Below are 17,703 nucleotides of genomic sequence, written 5' to 3'. Positions count from 1 at the left end.
TGACAGAATCTTGCTCTGTAGCCCAGGCTGGAGTGCAGTGATGTGATCTCAGCTCACTGCAACCTCCACCTCTCGGGTCCAGGTTCAAGCAATTCTCCTGTCTCAGCCTCCCAAGTAGCTGGGATTACAGGCGTTTGCCACCATGCCCAGCTAATTTTTGTATTTTTAGTAGAGACGGGGTTTCACCATGTTGGCCAGGCTGGTCTTGAACTCCTGACCTTGTGATCCACCTTCCTTGGCCTTCCAAAGTACTGGGATTCCAGGCGTGAGCCACCGCGCCCAGGCTTAACATGTATTTCTTTCCTAACTAGGTGGCTGAACACTTTCTTCATATGTATGCTGGCCATTTAAATCCTCTGCCAGTTGTATGTGGATCAATGATTTTCTTACACTATGAAACCAAGAGAACCATGGCTTATCTTTCACAATGTATGCAGCTTATTGTAATGTTGGTGGTTTTATCATTTTCCCAAAAGTTCAGTGTTTTTCTCCTTCGAGGAGTTAGGAAAGGGACACAGTGCTGGTGGGTATACTTCTTGGAAGGCCCAGAGGAGCAGTAGAAAAATCAACATGGCTATGGCAAAGCACTAAGACAGCAGCAAGAAATTAGTTTTTCATATGTGATTAGTAGGCATTAGGATGCTGGAGAATGTTGGTATTGGTGACGGTGTGGGGACATTGAAACCCTCATGCACTGCTGTAGGAGTTGTGACTGATTCCACTGTCTGATAGCAATCCCGCATAAGGTACACTTGAACCTTATTACCCAGCAGCTCCACCTCCAAGTATATGTTCCAGAGAAAGTCTCAGGGCGTTAATGAAACTGTCTGAGATGCTCACTGCAGTGTTATTGGTGTTGGTGGAGTTGGGGGACATGCAGGTGTCCATTTCTGGGAGACTGAAGAATAAAACATGGGGGGTGCACATCATGTGGGTACCAGCCAGCAGTGCCAGCAGTGAGAAGCAATAAATTAGACACACACAGAGCAATGTAGGCAGATCTTAATATAAGTTTTTACTAAAAAGGATAAGAAATGGGATGAGATATATGCCCCAGCACCATTTGCATAAATGTAAAATACATACAAAGCAATACATGATTTTCAGAAATACTTTTATTAACAAAAAATACACTTCAGTACATTACAATGACTCCCTGAGGGAAGAAGGGAAGGAGAGAGGTGTATGGGAATGAAAGGGAGTTGATGCACACATAAAACAAGAGAGGTACCAGTGGTCATAGTGAACCAAAGAACATAAATCTGCATTTGAGGCCCAAAGGGAAACAGAAGAAGGAAAAGCCACGAGCACTAGGAGAAGTTAGATAGAGCCAGCCTTGTCCCAGGTTAACAAAATTCCTGGCTGCCTGGGTTGGTCAGGACCATGGAGAGCTGCTCCACATCCCAGCTCAACTGGAGGCTCTGCTCTGTTCCCTACTGCTTTTCTCTTTCCTGATCCCTCTTCCTCCAACTGACTCTCTTCTCTATTTTTCTTTCCAGTGTCTTCTCTGCCCCCTCATCCTCAGCTCCCCCCACCTCCCTTGCCCACTTTGCTCCCTTTTCTTCTTGCCAGAGCCTCAGCCCCTGAGCTCTCCACTCCAGGTGGGCTTCTGCTTGCTCCCCTGGTTTCCTTCCCAGTGCCTCTTCCCCTCCCCACTCCCTGTTTCCACCCCTCCCTCCCTCCTCCCACCCCGTCAGCTCTGAGTCCCCAGCGTCCTCCCTGCCCCACTCTGCTGCATCCCCGCTGCACCCTGAACTAACTGATGTTAACCCTCTTCTCTGTTCCTCATGGCTGGCAGGCCCACAGGTTTGAGCTCTGTTTCTCTGTCACTTCCCACCTCATCTCTTCTCTGCCTCACTCCATTGCCTTCCTCCATGCCCACCGCACCCCCACAACCCTTCCTGTCCTGTGGGGCCGGGGCCAAGGCCGTGGCCCAGCCTTTGCAGACTGAATGCAGCTGCCCTCTCCCCATCCTCGCTCCCCAGCCTGGGGGACAGGGAGCGAGAGTAGGAAGAGGAGGAGGAGGAGGAGGAGGCGGCCCAGGGTAAGTGACTGCCCCCTGGCTGGGGACCCATGGAGGACAGCAGCCCAGCAGGGGATCTGCCGAGGGGGAAGGGAATCCCAGAGACCCTGGTGCCTGAGAGGGAGAGGAAGTCTCACTCTGGGGTGAAGCCAATGAAAGGAGAAGCCACCAGGCCCTCTAACAGGCAGGAACAAGAAAGGTCCCGGGAAAGCCAGGCAAACTAGGTCTGTCCTGTCCCAGCCCACACTTCTAGGGGGTTCCTCTCTGATTTGGGGAGCAGGCAGAGACTCTGGGAGGCAGTGGGTAGAACAGAAGGAAGCCCCTTGCTAGGACTGCCATGGAACCAATGCTCCTGTCACTTGCTAGAACTGCCATAGAACCAATCAGTCCATGTCACTCCCTATTTAATCAAGACAAAGGGATGGACCTGAAGCATCCATACTCTTCCACCACCGCCCCTCCAGGGAACCCCCTCAGGGCTTTTCAGCTACCGTGATTTTCCTTTCAATTTGATCTCCCTAGAATCTAAACATTTTTTAAATTGTGATAAAATATACATAGCGAAATTCACCGTTTTAGCCACATTTAAGTGTGGAGTTCAGTAGTGTTAAGTGCATTCGCATTGTTAGGGAATACAGCATTTTTTTAAACAAGCAATTCCATGGCTTCAGGGTACCAGGCACTGTTCTAAACACTTTACAATTGGAAGCTTGTTTTGTTTTTCTAATCCTCAAAATAGTAGAGGATTGAGAAAATGATGGGTTGACAGTACTGTAACTATCTTGTTTTACAAATGAAGACACAGAGGTGCAGAGAGGTGACATAACTTCCCCAAAGTCACCTGGCTAGTTAGCATCATGGGAGGGGCAGAGCCATGTGCCCCCAGCTTATGAGGGAGCTGTGGGCCCATCCCAGCCACAAGTCCCAGGAGCCACTGGGGACCATCATCCTCTGTGGGGATTGGGAGGGTTTGGCCAGGCGCACCCCTGGGAAGGGCAGATTTTAGGGGTTTCTGCTCAGGCTGAACCTGACCTGGTCTGGTCCACAGGATCCATAATGGTGAAGTCCCCCCTGAACCGGGAGCTGGTTGCCACCTATGAGGTCACTCTCTCAGTAACTGACAATGCCAGCGACCTACCAGAGCACTCTGTCAGTGTGCCAAATGGTAAGGTTCCCTGCAGACATTTTTCATTGGTTACTCAGAGCCAATCAGGGCAGGGGGCAGGTGGGGAACCAGCAATGGTCTGTCCCCAGGGAGAGAGCAACAAGACCCAACTGCTCCGGGGGCCAGGGGTCAGGAGTCAGAGAACACTAAAGGCATGGAAGGATGGAAGGTAGCAGCCACAGTCAGGCCCAGGGTGGTGATGGTTGTGCAGAGCTCAGCAGTGGGGAATCCAGAAGCCCAGAACTATGTGCGATCTGAACCCCCGGGCTCAGAGTAAGAAGGAGGCTTGGTAGAGCCTGGAACGGATTGAGAAAAAATGGTTTGACAGAGGCTTAGGTTCAGTCAGCAGAACTGGTAACCAGGGTGTGGCTAGGATGTAAGATGGGAACCCCATGATCTGATAGGAAGCCACGGGGTTAGCACAGAGGAAGCAAGGAGTAAGGGGAGGTGACCTGAGCCCACAGACACTGCTTTGGGGGTGGAGGCACTTATGGTGGAGAACAGAGGGGCCTGGTGTTACCTTCTGCCCGTCAGGCCCAGGCCACCCTGCCTGCAGCCTGAGATGTGAGCTGGGAAGGGGCTGTCAGAGGGGTAGATTTTGTGTGGGCAGAGCGAGAGTGGAGTGGGGGAAGTGGGGATGGGGTGGACTCAAGTTGCCTCTGCCATGAGGCAGAGACAGCTGCTGTGGGGGGAGCCAGGCCTAGCAGATGTTAGCTGCTTATCTTCACAGCCCAGAAGCACGCGTTTTCCAGAAAGAAGGGCAGACTTGGTCATCTCTTCCGTGTCAGAGACTCAGATGGTTAAGGGTCCAGGCCGATTACATAGAGGGGACAGCTCAGACAAGATCTAGGATCTTAAAGATCATCTTGCCCTATCTCATTGAGCAGGTTAGGAAACCAGGGCACAGGAAGGACCAAGGGTTCCACCAGGGTCACCCAGCCCTTCCTCTTATGGAAAAGCAAGTGACTAGACCACTGGAAAGGCTCATGTGCTGCACCCTGAGAGTTAGGTCAATCTTCAGGGGGGCTGTGGGATGCTGCCATGCTCTCCTGGTTTGGCCGAGGCTAAGGAAGGCCTGGCCCAGCCACACTGGTGTCCCTCTCCTCTCCCTTACTCACTGCCTCCACCACAGCTAAGCTGACTGTCAACGTCCTGGATGTCAATGACAATACACCCCAGTTCAAACCCTTTGGGATCACCTACTACATGGAGCGGATCCTGGAAGGGGCCACCCCAGGGACTACGCTCATTGCTGTGGCAGCCGTGGACCCTGACAAGGGTCTCAATGGGCTGATCACCTACACCCTGCTGGACCTGGTGCCCCCAGGCTACGTCCAGCTAGAGGACTCCTCGGCAGGTAGGTCAGAAATCTGTCAGAGGATGGTTGGGGGACGTATATCTGTGCTTGCTGAATACCCAAGAGGGAACATAGCCCCTCCGTGGCCCCTCAGTGGACTGGGCCAGATCCAAAATAGACAACATTCCATGCCAGATTCCAAATACCCAAACCAGGGGAAAGGAGGGACAGAGTACTTACTCCTTGGTTGGAGTGGAACCTCTCGATGTCTGCCAGAAACCTGGGCTACCCCACCACTCAAGCTCCTACTACTAGTACCACTGAGGGAGCAGGAAGGCCAAGAAGGAGGTGTCTCAGGTCCTGGGCTAGTTGATGTTCATCCCTGTGGCTGGGAGAAGCTTTTTCACCCTCCATAAAAAGAACAACTGGACACCAGTCCCTGCCTTGTGGCCTGCTACTGGGCAGTGCTGCCCAACCACCATCCTTCAAGGGATCACTCCTGCCCCTTGTAGTCCAGGTCCTTCTCCTCATACTTTGAAGAGCTGCCATGAGTGGGGAGTGGCCAAAATGGCAGTGGGGGCCTCTGTGTCTTAGGGAAGGTCATTGCCAACCAGACAGTGGACTACGAGGAAGTATACTGGCTCAACTTTACTGTGAGGGCCTCAGACAATGGGTCCCCGCCCCGGGCAGCTGAAATCCCTGTCTACCTGGAGATCGTGGACATCAATGACAACAACCCCATCTTTGACCATCCCTCCTACCAGGTGGGTGGCCAGGCCACAGGCTGGATCCAAGACCTGTCCCCATTGCTTGGGGTCTTTGGGCATCTTCCACTCCCACCCTGCCAGCCTCTAAGCCCCCTGGGAGTGCCCAGCCCATGAGCAGCTTGATGCCTACATCAGTGAGCTCTAGGGCAGTGCTCGGGCTCTGGGACTGACCTTGGCCTACTCTCTCTCCCTGCCCCCTGGGCTCCAGGAGGCCGTCTTTGAGGATGTGCCTGTGGGCACAATCATCCTGACAGTCACTGCCACTGATGCTGACTCAGGCAACTTTGCACTCATTGAGTACAGCCTTGGAGATGGAGAGGGCAAGTTTGCCATCAACCCCACCACGGTGAGTGGCGATGGAGAGCCTGGGATCTAGAAGTGGGAAAGACCCAGGCTCAGAAAACGAGCAGCCACCAAAAGGATTGTAGTCATCCCTCTGGGTCTTGCCACCTGGACATCTGCAGCCCCAGACGTTCTTTAGCCAAGTCAGCAAACCCTGTTCTCAGAGTCCCAGGCATTCTGGAGACTATGGCCTTTCTGTCGCAACAGATTTGAAGGAAGTGGCCAAGTCTTTTGTAATGAGCCCTTTGTGGGACAACTTCTGGGATGTGTCCTCTCCACACTAGAACGCTTGATTGAAGTCCATGGGGCTGCTTTTTGAGATGGTCAGAAAAGAGGCATGAGAAGCACTGCAGAAAGTGGGCACAGTATCGCTTCTCGGCCTTTTGGCTAAGATCAAGTGAAAGTGGGCACAGTGTCTGAGCACCCACTGTATACATAGCCCTATATGTAGGTGCTGGGGAAGGGAGGATGCCCCAAAGGGTGCATCTCACATGCTCCGTTGAATCTCAGACCTGTGGGAGAGCAGAAATTCAGGAGAAAAGCTGGGAGATGATGTCAAAGGTTTGCTAATTGGTTCAAAGCTGTTATTTTCAGTATAGAGAAAGAGTCCTGTGGCCTGGCACTGGTTGGTCAGGCAGGGCCTACCCCAGTTACTGGGGCTGGAACTGGACTTTCCCTCCCACTGCCCTGCTCTGCCCTCATCCTCTGGCACTCTGCCTTTTCAGCAGGGTTCACTCCTTCCTGCTTGGTATGAGCCATCAGACATGGCTCCAGGCCTGGCATTAAGACAAATGAATATTTATGGGGTACCTACTATATGCTAGGCCCTGGTCAGGCAGGTAGCTCCAGGCTGGGCTGGTCACCCCACTCCCAGGTAGGTTGGGGTAGTGAGAGCAACAAGAGCCCCTAGAATGGGAGCTTGCTAGGGGCAGGGGTTATGTCTCTTTTGTTCAGTGCTGAATCTCCAAAGTCCATAATAGTATCTGGCCATAGTAGGTGCTCAATAAATATCTTTTGAATGACTGAAGGACCTAAAGCCACCCTTCCCCTACTAGGGTGACATCTATGTGCTGTCCTCTCTGGACCGGGAGAAGAAGGACCGCTATATCCTGACTGCCTTGGCCAAAGACAACCCTGGGGATGTAGCTAGCAACCGTCGAGAAAATTCCGTGCAGGTGAGGGGGGCCAACCTGGGCCAGGGACCACAGAGATTGGGGTTGTGGAGGCAACAAGCAAAGCCTCTAGCAAGTGGACTGCTGCAGACCGGGAGCGGAGCCACCCAGTCCCCTTTGGGATACAGTGGCAGAAAGGAGAAGGCAAGAGGGTGACTGGATGGGTTACAATGGCTATGGCTTCGGAAGACAGGGATCCTCTAAGAGAAATCTTTGCCAGACTGCTATTTGGCAAAATATTTTGGCAAATAGGCAGCTATACATACCTGGGTGAAACCCAAATAATGCTTGGGGCTCCACATGGCCCAGTATCACCATAGTGTCCCATTGAAAGAAACACAGTCCAGGCCAGGCGCAGTGGCTCACACCTGTAATCCCAGCATTTTGGGAGGCTGAGGTGGGTGGATCACAAGGTCAGGAGTTTGAGACCAGCCTGGCCAAGATGGTGAAACCCCATCTCTACTAAAAATACAAAAATTAGCAGGGTGCGGTGGCGGGTGCCTGTAATCGCAGCTATCGGGAGGCTGAGGCAGGAGAATCACTTGAACCCAGGAGGTGGAGGTTGCAGTAAGCCAAGGTCCCGCCACTGCACTGTATCCTGGGCAGCAGAGCAAGACTCCATCACAAAAAAAAAAAGAAAGAAACACAGTCCAGAAACCAAATAACTATAAAGAAATCAGCTTTATTTATGTGTCTCTTTTTCTTTTTTTTTTAAGCCAGTTTTGCTTTTGTTGCCCTGAGTCTTCTGACCCCAAATGCTGTGCTTTTCCCAAAACAGCACATGCCTGTGTGACAGGGATGAGGATCAAATATGTGTGGGTGTTCACAGCCCTTTCTCTGTACCTGCCAAAGAGAAGTGGTCTTGGCCCATTCAGCTGTTCACACCCCCTCCCTTTCAAGAGCATTTCCTTTGGATGATGAGGTTATTCTGAGGGAGAAGTGAGTACTGCGAACAGAAAGATAGGCCTGCCAAAGGCAGAAGAAGGGAACAGGGAGAAAGAGGAAGCAAAACCTTGAGGCCTGTGACTTTGCATAGAAAAGGGGATTGAGAGCCGAGAGGGTGAGATCTTGGCCCCAGAACAGCTGTGCGAACAGTGGAATGGGAATGGGAATGGGATTGTGACTTAGAGCCCTCTAATTTTTTTTTTTTTTTTTTTTTTTTAAGACGGGGTTTCACCATGTTGGTCAGGCTGGTCCAGAACTCCCGATCTCAGGTGATCCGCCTTCCTTGGCCTCCAAAGTGCTTGGATTACAGGCGTGAGCCACCACGACCAGCCGTTAGTATTCTTTAAGAGACAAATAGGCAGAGCATGGTGGATCACGCCTGTAATCCCAGCACTTTAGGAGGCCAAGGCAGGTGGATCACCTGAGGTTAGGAGCTCAAGACCAGCCTGGCCAACATGGTGAAATGCTGGTTCAACTAGAAATACAAAAATTAACTGGGCGTGGTCGTGGGTGCCTGTAATCCCAGCTATTCGAGAGGCTGAGGCAGGAGAATCACTTAAACCCAGGAAGTGGAGGTTGCAGTGAGCTGAGATCACGCCATTGCACTCCAGCCTGGGCAACAAAAGTGAGACTCTATAACCAAAAAACAAATGAAGTTGCTGCTGTGAAGGGCTCTGATGAGGATGTAGTTCGGGCAGGGTCCCAGCAGTCAGGGAACAGAGGCCCCATGGTTTTCTGTGTCCATAAGACCTGCCCTGGGCTGAGGGGTCAGCCAGCGAAGCCAAGCCTCAGGCCAGACACAAATCCCAGTCAAGAGGAGCCTTGAGGAGTGGAGGAATCCCACCAAGCCAGCACGAAGGGACAGAGATTAGAGCCAGATTGATAGGGCCGCTGTGGGGCATGGCAAGGGACAAAGCAGGCAGTGTGACGGGGTAGGGGCTTCTGTTTCAGGCCCAGGTGCAGATTACCTGTTAACCACAGTTCTAGTTGTTGAGTGTTTACTTGAGTCAGACACGGTGCCAAGGATCTAGGATTGTACAGCTAAGAAAACCGAGTCTCAGGGAGCTAAATAAATTGCTTGAAGTCAGACTCCAACACATTAGAAGACAGTACCTCCCTCCCAGGCTGGTGCCTGTACTTCCTCGAACCGGGCTTACTCCTGCATAGCCAGGTCCCCTGAGGCAGCCCCATCCTGCTCCTCACCCTTGGCCTTAACCTCCCTCCACCCAGGTGGTGATCCAAGTGCTGGATGTCAATGACTGCCGACCACAGTTCTCCAAGCCACAGTTCAGCACGAGTGTCTATGAGAATGAGCCGGCGGGCACCTCAGTCATCACCATGATGGCCACTGACCAGGATGAAGGTCCCAACGGAGAGTTGACCTACTCACTTGAGGGCCCTGGCGTGGGTACGTGGCCTTCCTTGGACAGCTGTGATGCTTTAGGGGGGTGGGAGGGGCAGGCCTGCCACCCCAGGCCAGGAGTTGAGGGAGGGGTGGGAAGGGTGTCTCAACCAGAGCTACTCTCCTGCCTCCACTGCCAGAGGCCTTCCATGTGGACGTGGACTCAGGTCTGGTGACCACACAGCGACCACTGCAGTCCTACGAGAGGTTCAACTTGACAGTGGTGGCCACGGATGGTGGACAGCCCCCACTCTGGGGCACCACCATGCTCCTGGTGGAGGTCATCGACGTCAATGACAACCGCCCTGTCTTTGTGCGCCCACCCAATGGCACCATCCTCCACATCAGAGAGGTACTGCTGCCCCCCCGAGCCTCCTGCCCACCAGTAGTTCCTTTCCCCAGCTGTGGCCTTGGAGAGTGCAAGCACCCCACTGTAAAGGTGGGGAAACTTGGCTTCAGAAAAGTAGCTCCAGGGAAAAATTTTTTTTAATTTTTTTTAATTAAAAAGGTTTGTATGTAATCCCAGCTACTCAGGAGGTTGAGGCAGGAGAATTGCCTGAACCCAGGGGGCGGAGGTTGCGGTGAGCCGAGATCGCGCCATTGCACTCCAGCCTGGGTAACAGGAGTGAAACTCCGTCCCAAAAAAAAAAATAAAAGGTTTGTAAAGGTGGGGAATCTGAGCCCAGAGAAGGAGGCAGACCTGCCCAGTGCCACACAGGGCGGTATTGAACAGTATATGCACTGTGCTAGCAAAAAATCTTTGGTTTGGCCAGGTGCGGTGGCTCATGCCTGTAATCATAGCACTTTGGGAGGCTAAGGCAGGTGGACCATTTGAAGTAAGGAGTTCGAGACCAGCCTGGGCAATATTGTGAAACCCCATCTCTACTAAAAATACAAAAAACAAAACAAAATTAGCTGGGTATGGTGGTGCACGCCTGTAATCCCAGCTACTAGGGAGGCTGAGGCAGGAGAATCACTTGAACCCAGGAGACAGAGGTTATAGTAAGCTGAAATCACGCCACTGCACTACAGCCTGGGCAACAGTGAGACTGTCAAAAAAAAAAAAAAAGTATTTGGTTGAAGTCTGACTGTATCGCTTATCAGCCCAATGACTATGAGCAAGTGACTTCTGTAAGTCTATTTTTCTTCTGCAAAACAGGCTTAATAATAAGTAAATACCCAATCTCTTGCTCCTAGATGTCTACCAAGAAAGACAGCCTCCTCCATGACCCACTTCCCCCATACATGTCTCAGAATAAACACACATGCCCCTTCCGTCTGTCTGTTGTTCCTGCTGATACAGTGTGGAGACAGCCTAGGAGCTGAGGATGAGCATCAAACTAAGAAACAAGGGGAAGTGGTGAGGTTCTGGAATCTCTCCAATTCTTCCACTTCTTGGTCTAAGTTGCCATATAAAGATAAGGGAAGTACTCCTTTGTCTTCTGCTCTCCCCGTTTCCCCTAAGCACGTAGGCCCAGAGTGCTCCTTAATGGCACCATCAGAGTGTCTCCCACTTATTCTTTGTCCCCCAAACTCCTCCCAGGCTCCACATCTCAGAATGTCCATGCTAAGCCCATCTTGTCATTCTGTCTCCTCTTTGAGGTCCTTCAGGAGAAACCTCTCCCAGGGCGGACCTCGAAGAAGCATTGTGCCTTTACCATGTGCTTTGCTTTTTTACCTTGTGTCTAGTGTCTCATCTGCAGCGACTGGGCAGTCAGTCCTCTTTGCTGTGCCCACTAGGGAGCCCAGAGTGGTCAGACCATCTTGAGCGACCCTGCACGGTCTTAGGGCTTACATCATCTTGCTTCCCACCCCTCAGCTTCCATCTTCCTGCCAACCAATTTTTTTCTTTACCCTAATTTTTTAACTTGATCAATCTTATTATAATTTATATATTCTTGTCAGCTGCATCAAATCTCTTGTGGAATGAGGCAGGGTATACATTAATAATAATCTAGTCCTTTTTCACACCGAAGGCCCCATTTATGAAGACTTTCCCTTCAAGGGTTTTGCATTTGGAAAGATTATGGGTCTCCTGAACAACCCAAATTTATTAATATCTACATGTCATCCTACTTTTTATTAATTAGATGTAACTGCCATTTAGAACTTCCAATTGTCATGATCCTCGAGATAAACAATGAAACCATACTGAGCTGATCATTTTTCAACGAAAATCTAAAAAGTGCGCCCTTTTGCTCTGGGCAGCTTAGTCATGGGTCAATGTATGATTTCAATGAGGTTTTCAAGATTTTTGACATAGCTCAATGGTGTTCAGAAGGCTGAGGCTCAGAGAGGTGAGGTGGCATGTCTAGGTTCCAGGCAGGTTAGTAACAGACTAGACCCTGGTGGCCAACCCCTATCCTATCCACCATGTCACCCTGCCTGCATGTCCCCCACTTTCTGTGTCCACCATTGGATGGATGGTGTTGTTTGGAGACACCCAGAGTTCTTGTGTTTGGGGTAGCAGAGAGAGCAAGAGTGATACAGGACAAAGGGTGGCTGCGGCCTCTGTGCTTGGGTCCCCTCTGTCCGATAAACCTCAGCGTGCAATGAATGGGACTGGAAGGACGCAGGCAGCCCTTGGGAAAATGGTCATTCTGGGAAGGCTTGAAGCATGTGGCTCTCAGGCTGGACTGTCAGTGGACAATGGCCTTAGCTTGGGTTGGGGAGGAGAGAAGAGGGATAGCAGCTAGCAGAAGCCCAGAATCCAGCTGAGCAGGCAGGTGCTCCTGGCGGGTGCTGGGTGAGGACGTTGAGCTACCACAGGAGAAAGAGCGAGGGATCCCTCAGAGCCTGGGAGCTGAGATTCTCTCAGCGGTCCAGGAGCCTCCCTCCCCATGCTCCCTGCAGGAGATCCCGCTGCGCTCCAACGTGTATGAGGTCTACGCCACGGACAAAGACGAGGGCCTCAACGGGGCGGTGCGCTATAGCTTCCTGAAGACAGCTGGCAGCCGGGACTGGGAGTTCTTCACCATCGACCCAATCAGTGGCCTCATCCAGACTGCACAGCGCCTGGACCGGGAGACCCAGGCGGTGTACAGCGTAAGGGCGTGGCCCGGTGTGAGGGGCGGGGCCTGAGGCGGGCTTTCTTCTGGCCAAGAGTCCCGCACCTCGCCTCCTGGAAAGTATCTAGGGGACCTGGCCACCAGGAAGTCCCCAGTCCAACGCCTTCTCCCAGTCTTCCCCTCTGACTGTGCTCTTCCGCTGCTAGCTCATCTTGGTGGCCAGTGACCTGGGCCAGCCGGTGCCATACGAGACTATGCAGCCGCTGCAGGTGGCCCTGGAGGACATAGATGACAACGAACCCCTCTTCGTGAGGCCTCCAGTGAGTTTGCCCACCTGCACTGGTCGCACCCACACAGGGACTCACCTGCCTGCAAGCACACATGCACACACACTCTCCTATACACACTGCGCCAACATACACATTTGGCTAGACACAGAAGCATCTCTCTGCATGCACTTTATACAAGAACAACTATTTATTGAGCAGCTGTGTTACACTGTATTGAGCTATACTGAGCACTATTTCAAAACACTACCTAGAGATTTAAAAAAAAAAGACCAAAATGCCTGATTCATGGAACTGATACCCTTGTCTTTGTGCACACACACAGGAAGCATGAAAATCAGCTCTGATTTTTTTTTCCTTTTTGGAGACGGAGACTTGCTCTGTTGCCCAGGCTGGAGTGCAGTGGCATGATCTTGGCTCACTGCAACCTCCTTCTCCCGGGCTCAAGTGATTCTCCTGCCTCAGCCTCCCAAGTAGCCCACCACTTAGCCTGGCTAAGTTTTGTATTTTTAGTAGACACGGGGTTTTTGCCGTGTTGGTCAGGCTTGTCTTGAACTCCTGACCTCAAGTGATCCTTCTGCCTCAGCCTCCCAAAATGCTGGGATTACAGGTGTGGGCCACTGCAGTCCACCCCACCCAGCTTTGATTTATTGATATGGGGCTGAGATGAAATTGACAGCAGGGCTGAGGGCCCTTCCTGTGGACTCCAACTCTCTGGTTATTTGTGTGTGTGTGCACATGTGATGTGATGTTCCCTGGAGACTATTGAGTGTGCGCACATACACATGCATGTGCATATGAGTAAGGTGTGTGCTCCTCTCATTTAAACACTCTTTTGGGTTCTGGGCAACACTCTGTGAGGGCAGAGCTCAGGTCCCCAGGCCATGCTTTGCTCCCTTGAGGTTACCACAGTTCTACTCACCTATAAGGCCTGGACAGTAAACTCCCTCAGCACCTACAAAGTCACTGCCCAGGGCCCCGAAGCAGGGACTGGAAGCTCAGGCCTTCCCTTGGCCACTGTGATGACATCCCCCTCTCCCTGCAGAAAGGCAGCCCCCAGTACCAGCTGCTGACAGTGCCTGAGCACTCGCCACGTGGCACCCTCGTGGGCAATGTGACGGGCGCCGTGGACGCCGATGAGGGCCCCAACGCAATCGTGTACTACTTCGTCGCAGGTGGGGCCCAACAGAGCTAGTGCCCTGATTACCTGGGGCTAGAGATGACCCCAATATGCCCCGCCTCTGGCCCTGCCCCCTCACCCTATCCCATGGTCCCACCCTCAGCTGGCAACGAAGAGAAGAACTTCCATCTGCAGCCCGACGGGCGTCTGCTGGTGCTGCAGGACCTGGACCGGGAGCGAGAAGCCGTCTTCTCCTTCATCGTCAAGGCCTCCAGCAATCGCAGCTGGACACCTCCCCATGGACCCTCCCCAGCCCTCGACCTGGTTGCTGACCTCACGCTGCAGGAGGTGTGCATTGTGCTAGAGGACATCAACGACCAGCCGCCACGCTTCACCAAGGCTGAGTACACTGCAGGTGCAGGGACTGGAGCCTGGGCACGAGGTGTGGGGTGGCCCCTGCCCTGCCACTTACACCACCTGCCTGTTCCTGCAGGGGTGGCCACCGACGCCAAGGTGGGCTCAGAGTTGATCCGAGTGCTGGCCCTGGACGCAGACATTGGCAACAACAGCCTTGTCTTCTACAGCATTCTGGCCATCCACTACTTCCGGGCCCTTGCCAACGACTCTGAAGATGTGGGCCAGGTCTTCACCATGGGTAGGGGCCCGGCAGCACATGAGTGGCCTCTAGCCGTGACCTCTTAGTCACTGCATGGACTGCCATCTGGAGGAGATAGGGTCTGGGGGAGCACCATAGGATATGGGTGGCCCCCCAACCAGCCATGCCAATCCTATTCATCCACCTATCCAGCAATCTGTTCTCCAGTGTATCCACCTATCCGCCTCACATCTACCAACCAGCCCTTTCTTCTTTTCATTCATTCTTCTTCTCAACTCATTTATCTGTTACTTATCCATCCATCCATGTATCCACACTTCTGTCTGTGCTCCCATCCGTCTGTCCATCCCTCCATCTCTTCATTCCTCCTTCCTTTTATCCATCCATCCATCCGTCTGTCCTTCCATCCATCCTTTGTTCCTTCCATCTGTCCATCCATCCTCCTTTCATTCATCTATCCATCTACCCATCCTCCCATTCTCCTTCCCATAATACCTGCCTGTTTTTCCAGTTGTGCACCTCACCCTCCCCTATGTCAGGCATTGTGCTAGGCACCGGGGCAGCAGGATTCAAAGAGCACATTTATACCTGTGGATGTGCGTGTTTGCTTGTGCATTGACCTGTGTGGGTGGCTAAGACTCTCCAGGTCAGGCTCTAGAAGATGCCCCTGTGAGTGTCCCATTACCTTACTCCCACCCCCAACCCTTTCCCCCTTCTCCATCTAAAGACTCCTCCTCTGTATGCCTCGTCCGTGGCCTGGCATTCCAGGCTCACTAGATCTTCCTCCTAATCCCTCTTTCGATTCCACATCCACCTGCTGTCCTTAAGGGCCCTGTGCCCAGCCTAGCTAAGCTGCTTAGCATCCTCTCAGCCTGCTCTCTCCCATCCTCCTCTAGCCTTTGACCCCTCTGCCTTCATTGCATGGACCCCTTCTCTGCCTTCGGACATCCCTCCCCGACCCTTCAAGGTCTAGTTCATGCGCCACCTCCTCCAGTTATGCAAGCAGACACCATCCCTTTGTCCTCTGAGCTCTCACTGATCTTACTGTAATAAATCAAGGCACAGAGAGGCTCAGTAGCTTGCTTGAGGTCACACAGCTAGGAAGTGACAAATTTTGAGCCCAGTGTATCGTCCTTTAAGAGAAGACTATGCTGTACCACCTCTGATCATCTCTTCTATGGGTTTTTTGGAGTTTTGTTTGTTTTGTTTTGTTTTGTTTTTTGGCGATAGAGTCTAACTCTGTTGCCCAGGCTGGGGTGCAGTGGCGTGACCTCGGCTCACTGCACGCTCTGCCTCTGAGTTCAAGTGATTCTCCTGCCTCAGCCTCCCCAGTAGCTGGGATTATGAGCATGCACCACCATGCCCAGCTAGTTTTTGTATTTTTAGTAGAGATGGGGTTTCATCATGTTGGCCAGGCTGGTCTCAGACTCCTGGCCACAAGTGATCCACCCACCTCAGCCTCCCACAGTGTTAAGAATGCAGGCGTGAGCCACTATGCTCGGCCTTGTTTGTGGAATTCTGAGGTGCATGATCCATTGCACACTAGCATAGGACAACAGAGTCACAAACTCGTCATCTGCACTCCCCCGTGATGATAACCAGCTGAGCTGAAACCCAAGTCACTGCCACTTCAGATGGCCATCATTCCCACTCGCCTGTCACCTTTGCCCCCTACTGGGCCCTGTGGGCACTTGTGCTTCCTCCCCTAAATGTCCCCACCTACCCCGAGGCTCACGTCCCTTCCTGGGGATGCGGGGCACTGAGTCTCTGAGCTGTGCCCTGCCTTCGGGCTTCCTGCAGGGAGCGTGGACGGCATCCTGCGCACCTTTGACCTCTTCATGGCCTACAGCCCCGGCTACTTCGTGGTGGACATTGTGGCTCGAGACCTGGCAGGCCACAACGACACGGCCATCATCGGCATCTACATCCTGAGGGACGACCAGCGCGTCAAGATTGTCATTAATGAGATCCCCGACCGTGTGCGTGGCTTTGAGGAGGAGTTCATCCACCTGCTGTCCAACATCACTGGTGCCATTGTCAACACCGACGATGTGCAGGTGCCTCCTGGGACCACCTGGGGCCAGGGCAGTGAAGGGAGAAGGGGAGGCCAGGCCATAGGAGAGACAGGACATTGTGCAAAGGCCAGGGCATGAAAGGCAGTATAGGTCCCACTTAGTCATTTCCTAGCAGTGCGGCTTTGGCAAAGTTCTCCCTGGTTTCTGGGCCTCAGTTTCCTCCTCCATAAAATGGGGTCAGTAATAAATAGTACCTGATCCAGTGTGGGTAAAGTGATTGGCACCGTGCCTGGTCCTCAACAAACATTCAGTAGTGAGGGGTCTATTCGCAGGGAAGGGCAGAAGGGGCTCCTAGAAGAGGCTTGCCCATCCTCGTGGCCCCTGCTGTGGTGGCCATACCCTACAAAGCCCCTTCCCATCTAGTTCCATGTGGACAAGAAGGGTCGAGTGAACTTTGCACAGACAGAGCTGCTCATCCACGTGGTAAACCGGGATACCAACCGCATCCTGGACGTGGACCGGTGAGTGAGGGTCTGTGCTTGGACTGTCGGTCTGTCTGTCTGCTTGCCTCCCTGCCCTGGAGTAGGGGAGGGGACCCACCAAAGAAGACACAGACCATATCATCAGGCCCACTGTGTGGGGCCATCCCCCAGAAATAGGAAGGGCTAGGAGAAAGGGCAGAGTTTAGGGGCTATGAGCAACTCCATCCCTCTGATCCTTCCTCTTCCCATCTGTAAAATGGGAATATTCAGGCTGGGGGTGGTGGCTCACACCTATCATCCCTGCACTTTGGGAGGCTGAGCTGGGTGGATCACTTGAGTTCGAGACTAGCCTGACCAATATGGTAAAACCCCATCTCTACTAAAAATACAAAAATTAGCCGAGCGTGGTGGCATGCACCTATAGTCCCAGCTACTCAGGAGGCTGAGGCAGGAGAATCGCTTGAACCTTGGAGGTGGAGACTGCAGTGAGCCGAGATTGTGCTACTGCTCTCCAGCCTGGGCGACAGAGCAAGACTCCATCTCAAAAAAAAATAGGGGGGAGCATTCCAACCACTGTGAGGATGGAGCAGGATCACTACATGAAGGTTCGAGGAACCTTGTAAAACACAAAGCTTTCCCGACCGGGTGGACCTCAATCTTGCAACGTTTGGGGGTGATGAACTTTGCGGGCTTGAGGCAGAAGCAGAGCAGACTGTCATGGGGGGAATGGCTGAGGAGAAGAGCTGAGACCCCTGCCCCTCGCCCAGGGTGATCCAGATGATTGACGAGAACAAGGAGCAGCTGCGAAATCTTTTCCGGAACTACAACGTCCTGGACGTGCAGCCCGCCATCTCCATCCGGCTGCCAGACGACATGTCTGCCCTGCAGGTACCTGGTGGCCCTGACCCACAGCCCCTCCCACCCTCCCCGCCGCCCAGGCTCACCCTGGCCCTGCTCCCACAGATGGCGATCATCGTCCTGGCCATCCTCCTATTCCTGGCTGCCATGCTGTTCGTCCTCATGAACTGGTACTACAGGACCGTGTGAGTGTCCCCCACCCCT

General features: G+C 52.8%; 1 protein-coding gene across 5 annotated transcripts in view; it reads left to right on the top strand.

The window, feature by feature from the left end:
* Positions 1-17,703, top strand: part of CDH23 (cadherin related 23) — a 420,778-nt gene that overhangs the window by 399,524 nt on the left and 3,551 nt on the right. For 4 of the 5 annotated variants that reach the window (XM_037745824.1, XM_037745823.1, XM_017548835.2 and 1 more), the window contains 16 exons: positions 3,072-3,188; positions 4,321-4,545; positions 5,080-5,249; positions 5,461-5,598; positions 6,650-6,769; positions 8,942-9,119; positions 9,254-9,465; positions 11,967-12,158; positions 12,328-12,441; positions 13,454-13,583; positions 13,692-13,943; positions 14,022-14,183; positions 15,945-16,201; positions 16,583-16,680; positions 17,409-17,529; positions 17,605-17,684. In XM_037745824.1, coding sequence (XP_037601752.1) covers positions 3,072-3,188; positions 4,321-4,545; positions 5,080-5,249; positions 5,461-5,598; positions 6,650-6,769; positions 8,942-9,119; positions 9,254-9,465; positions 11,967-12,158; positions 12,328-12,441; positions 13,454-13,583; positions 13,692-13,943; positions 14,022-14,183; positions 15,945-16,201; positions 16,583-16,680; positions 17,409-17,529; positions 17,605-17,684 — 2,566 coding nt within the window. Of the gene's footprint in view, positions 1-1,798; positions 2,222-3,071; positions 3,189-4,320; positions 4,546-5,079; positions 5,250-5,460; positions 5,599-6,649; positions 6,770-8,941; positions 9,120-9,253; positions 9,466-11,966; positions 12,159-12,327; positions 12,442-13,453; positions 13,584-13,691; positions 13,944-14,021; positions 14,184-15,944; positions 16,202-16,582; positions 16,681-17,408; positions 17,530-17,604; positions 17,685-17,703 lie in introns of those variants that run through there. The other variant, XM_037745825.1, reaches the window with a different exon arrangement.

This window comes from Cebus imitator, unplaced genomic scaffold (genome assembly GCF_001604975.1).
Source record: "Cebus imitator isolate Cc_AM_T3 unplaced genomic scaffold, Cebus_imitator-1.0 Scaffold215, whole genome shotgun sequence".
Classification (NCBI taxonomy): Eukaryota; Metazoa; Chordata; class Mammalia; order Primates; family Cebidae; genus Cebus; species Cebus imitator.
Note: the sequence above shows the minus strand (reverse complement) of the source record. Positions and strands in the feature narration are given on the sequence as shown.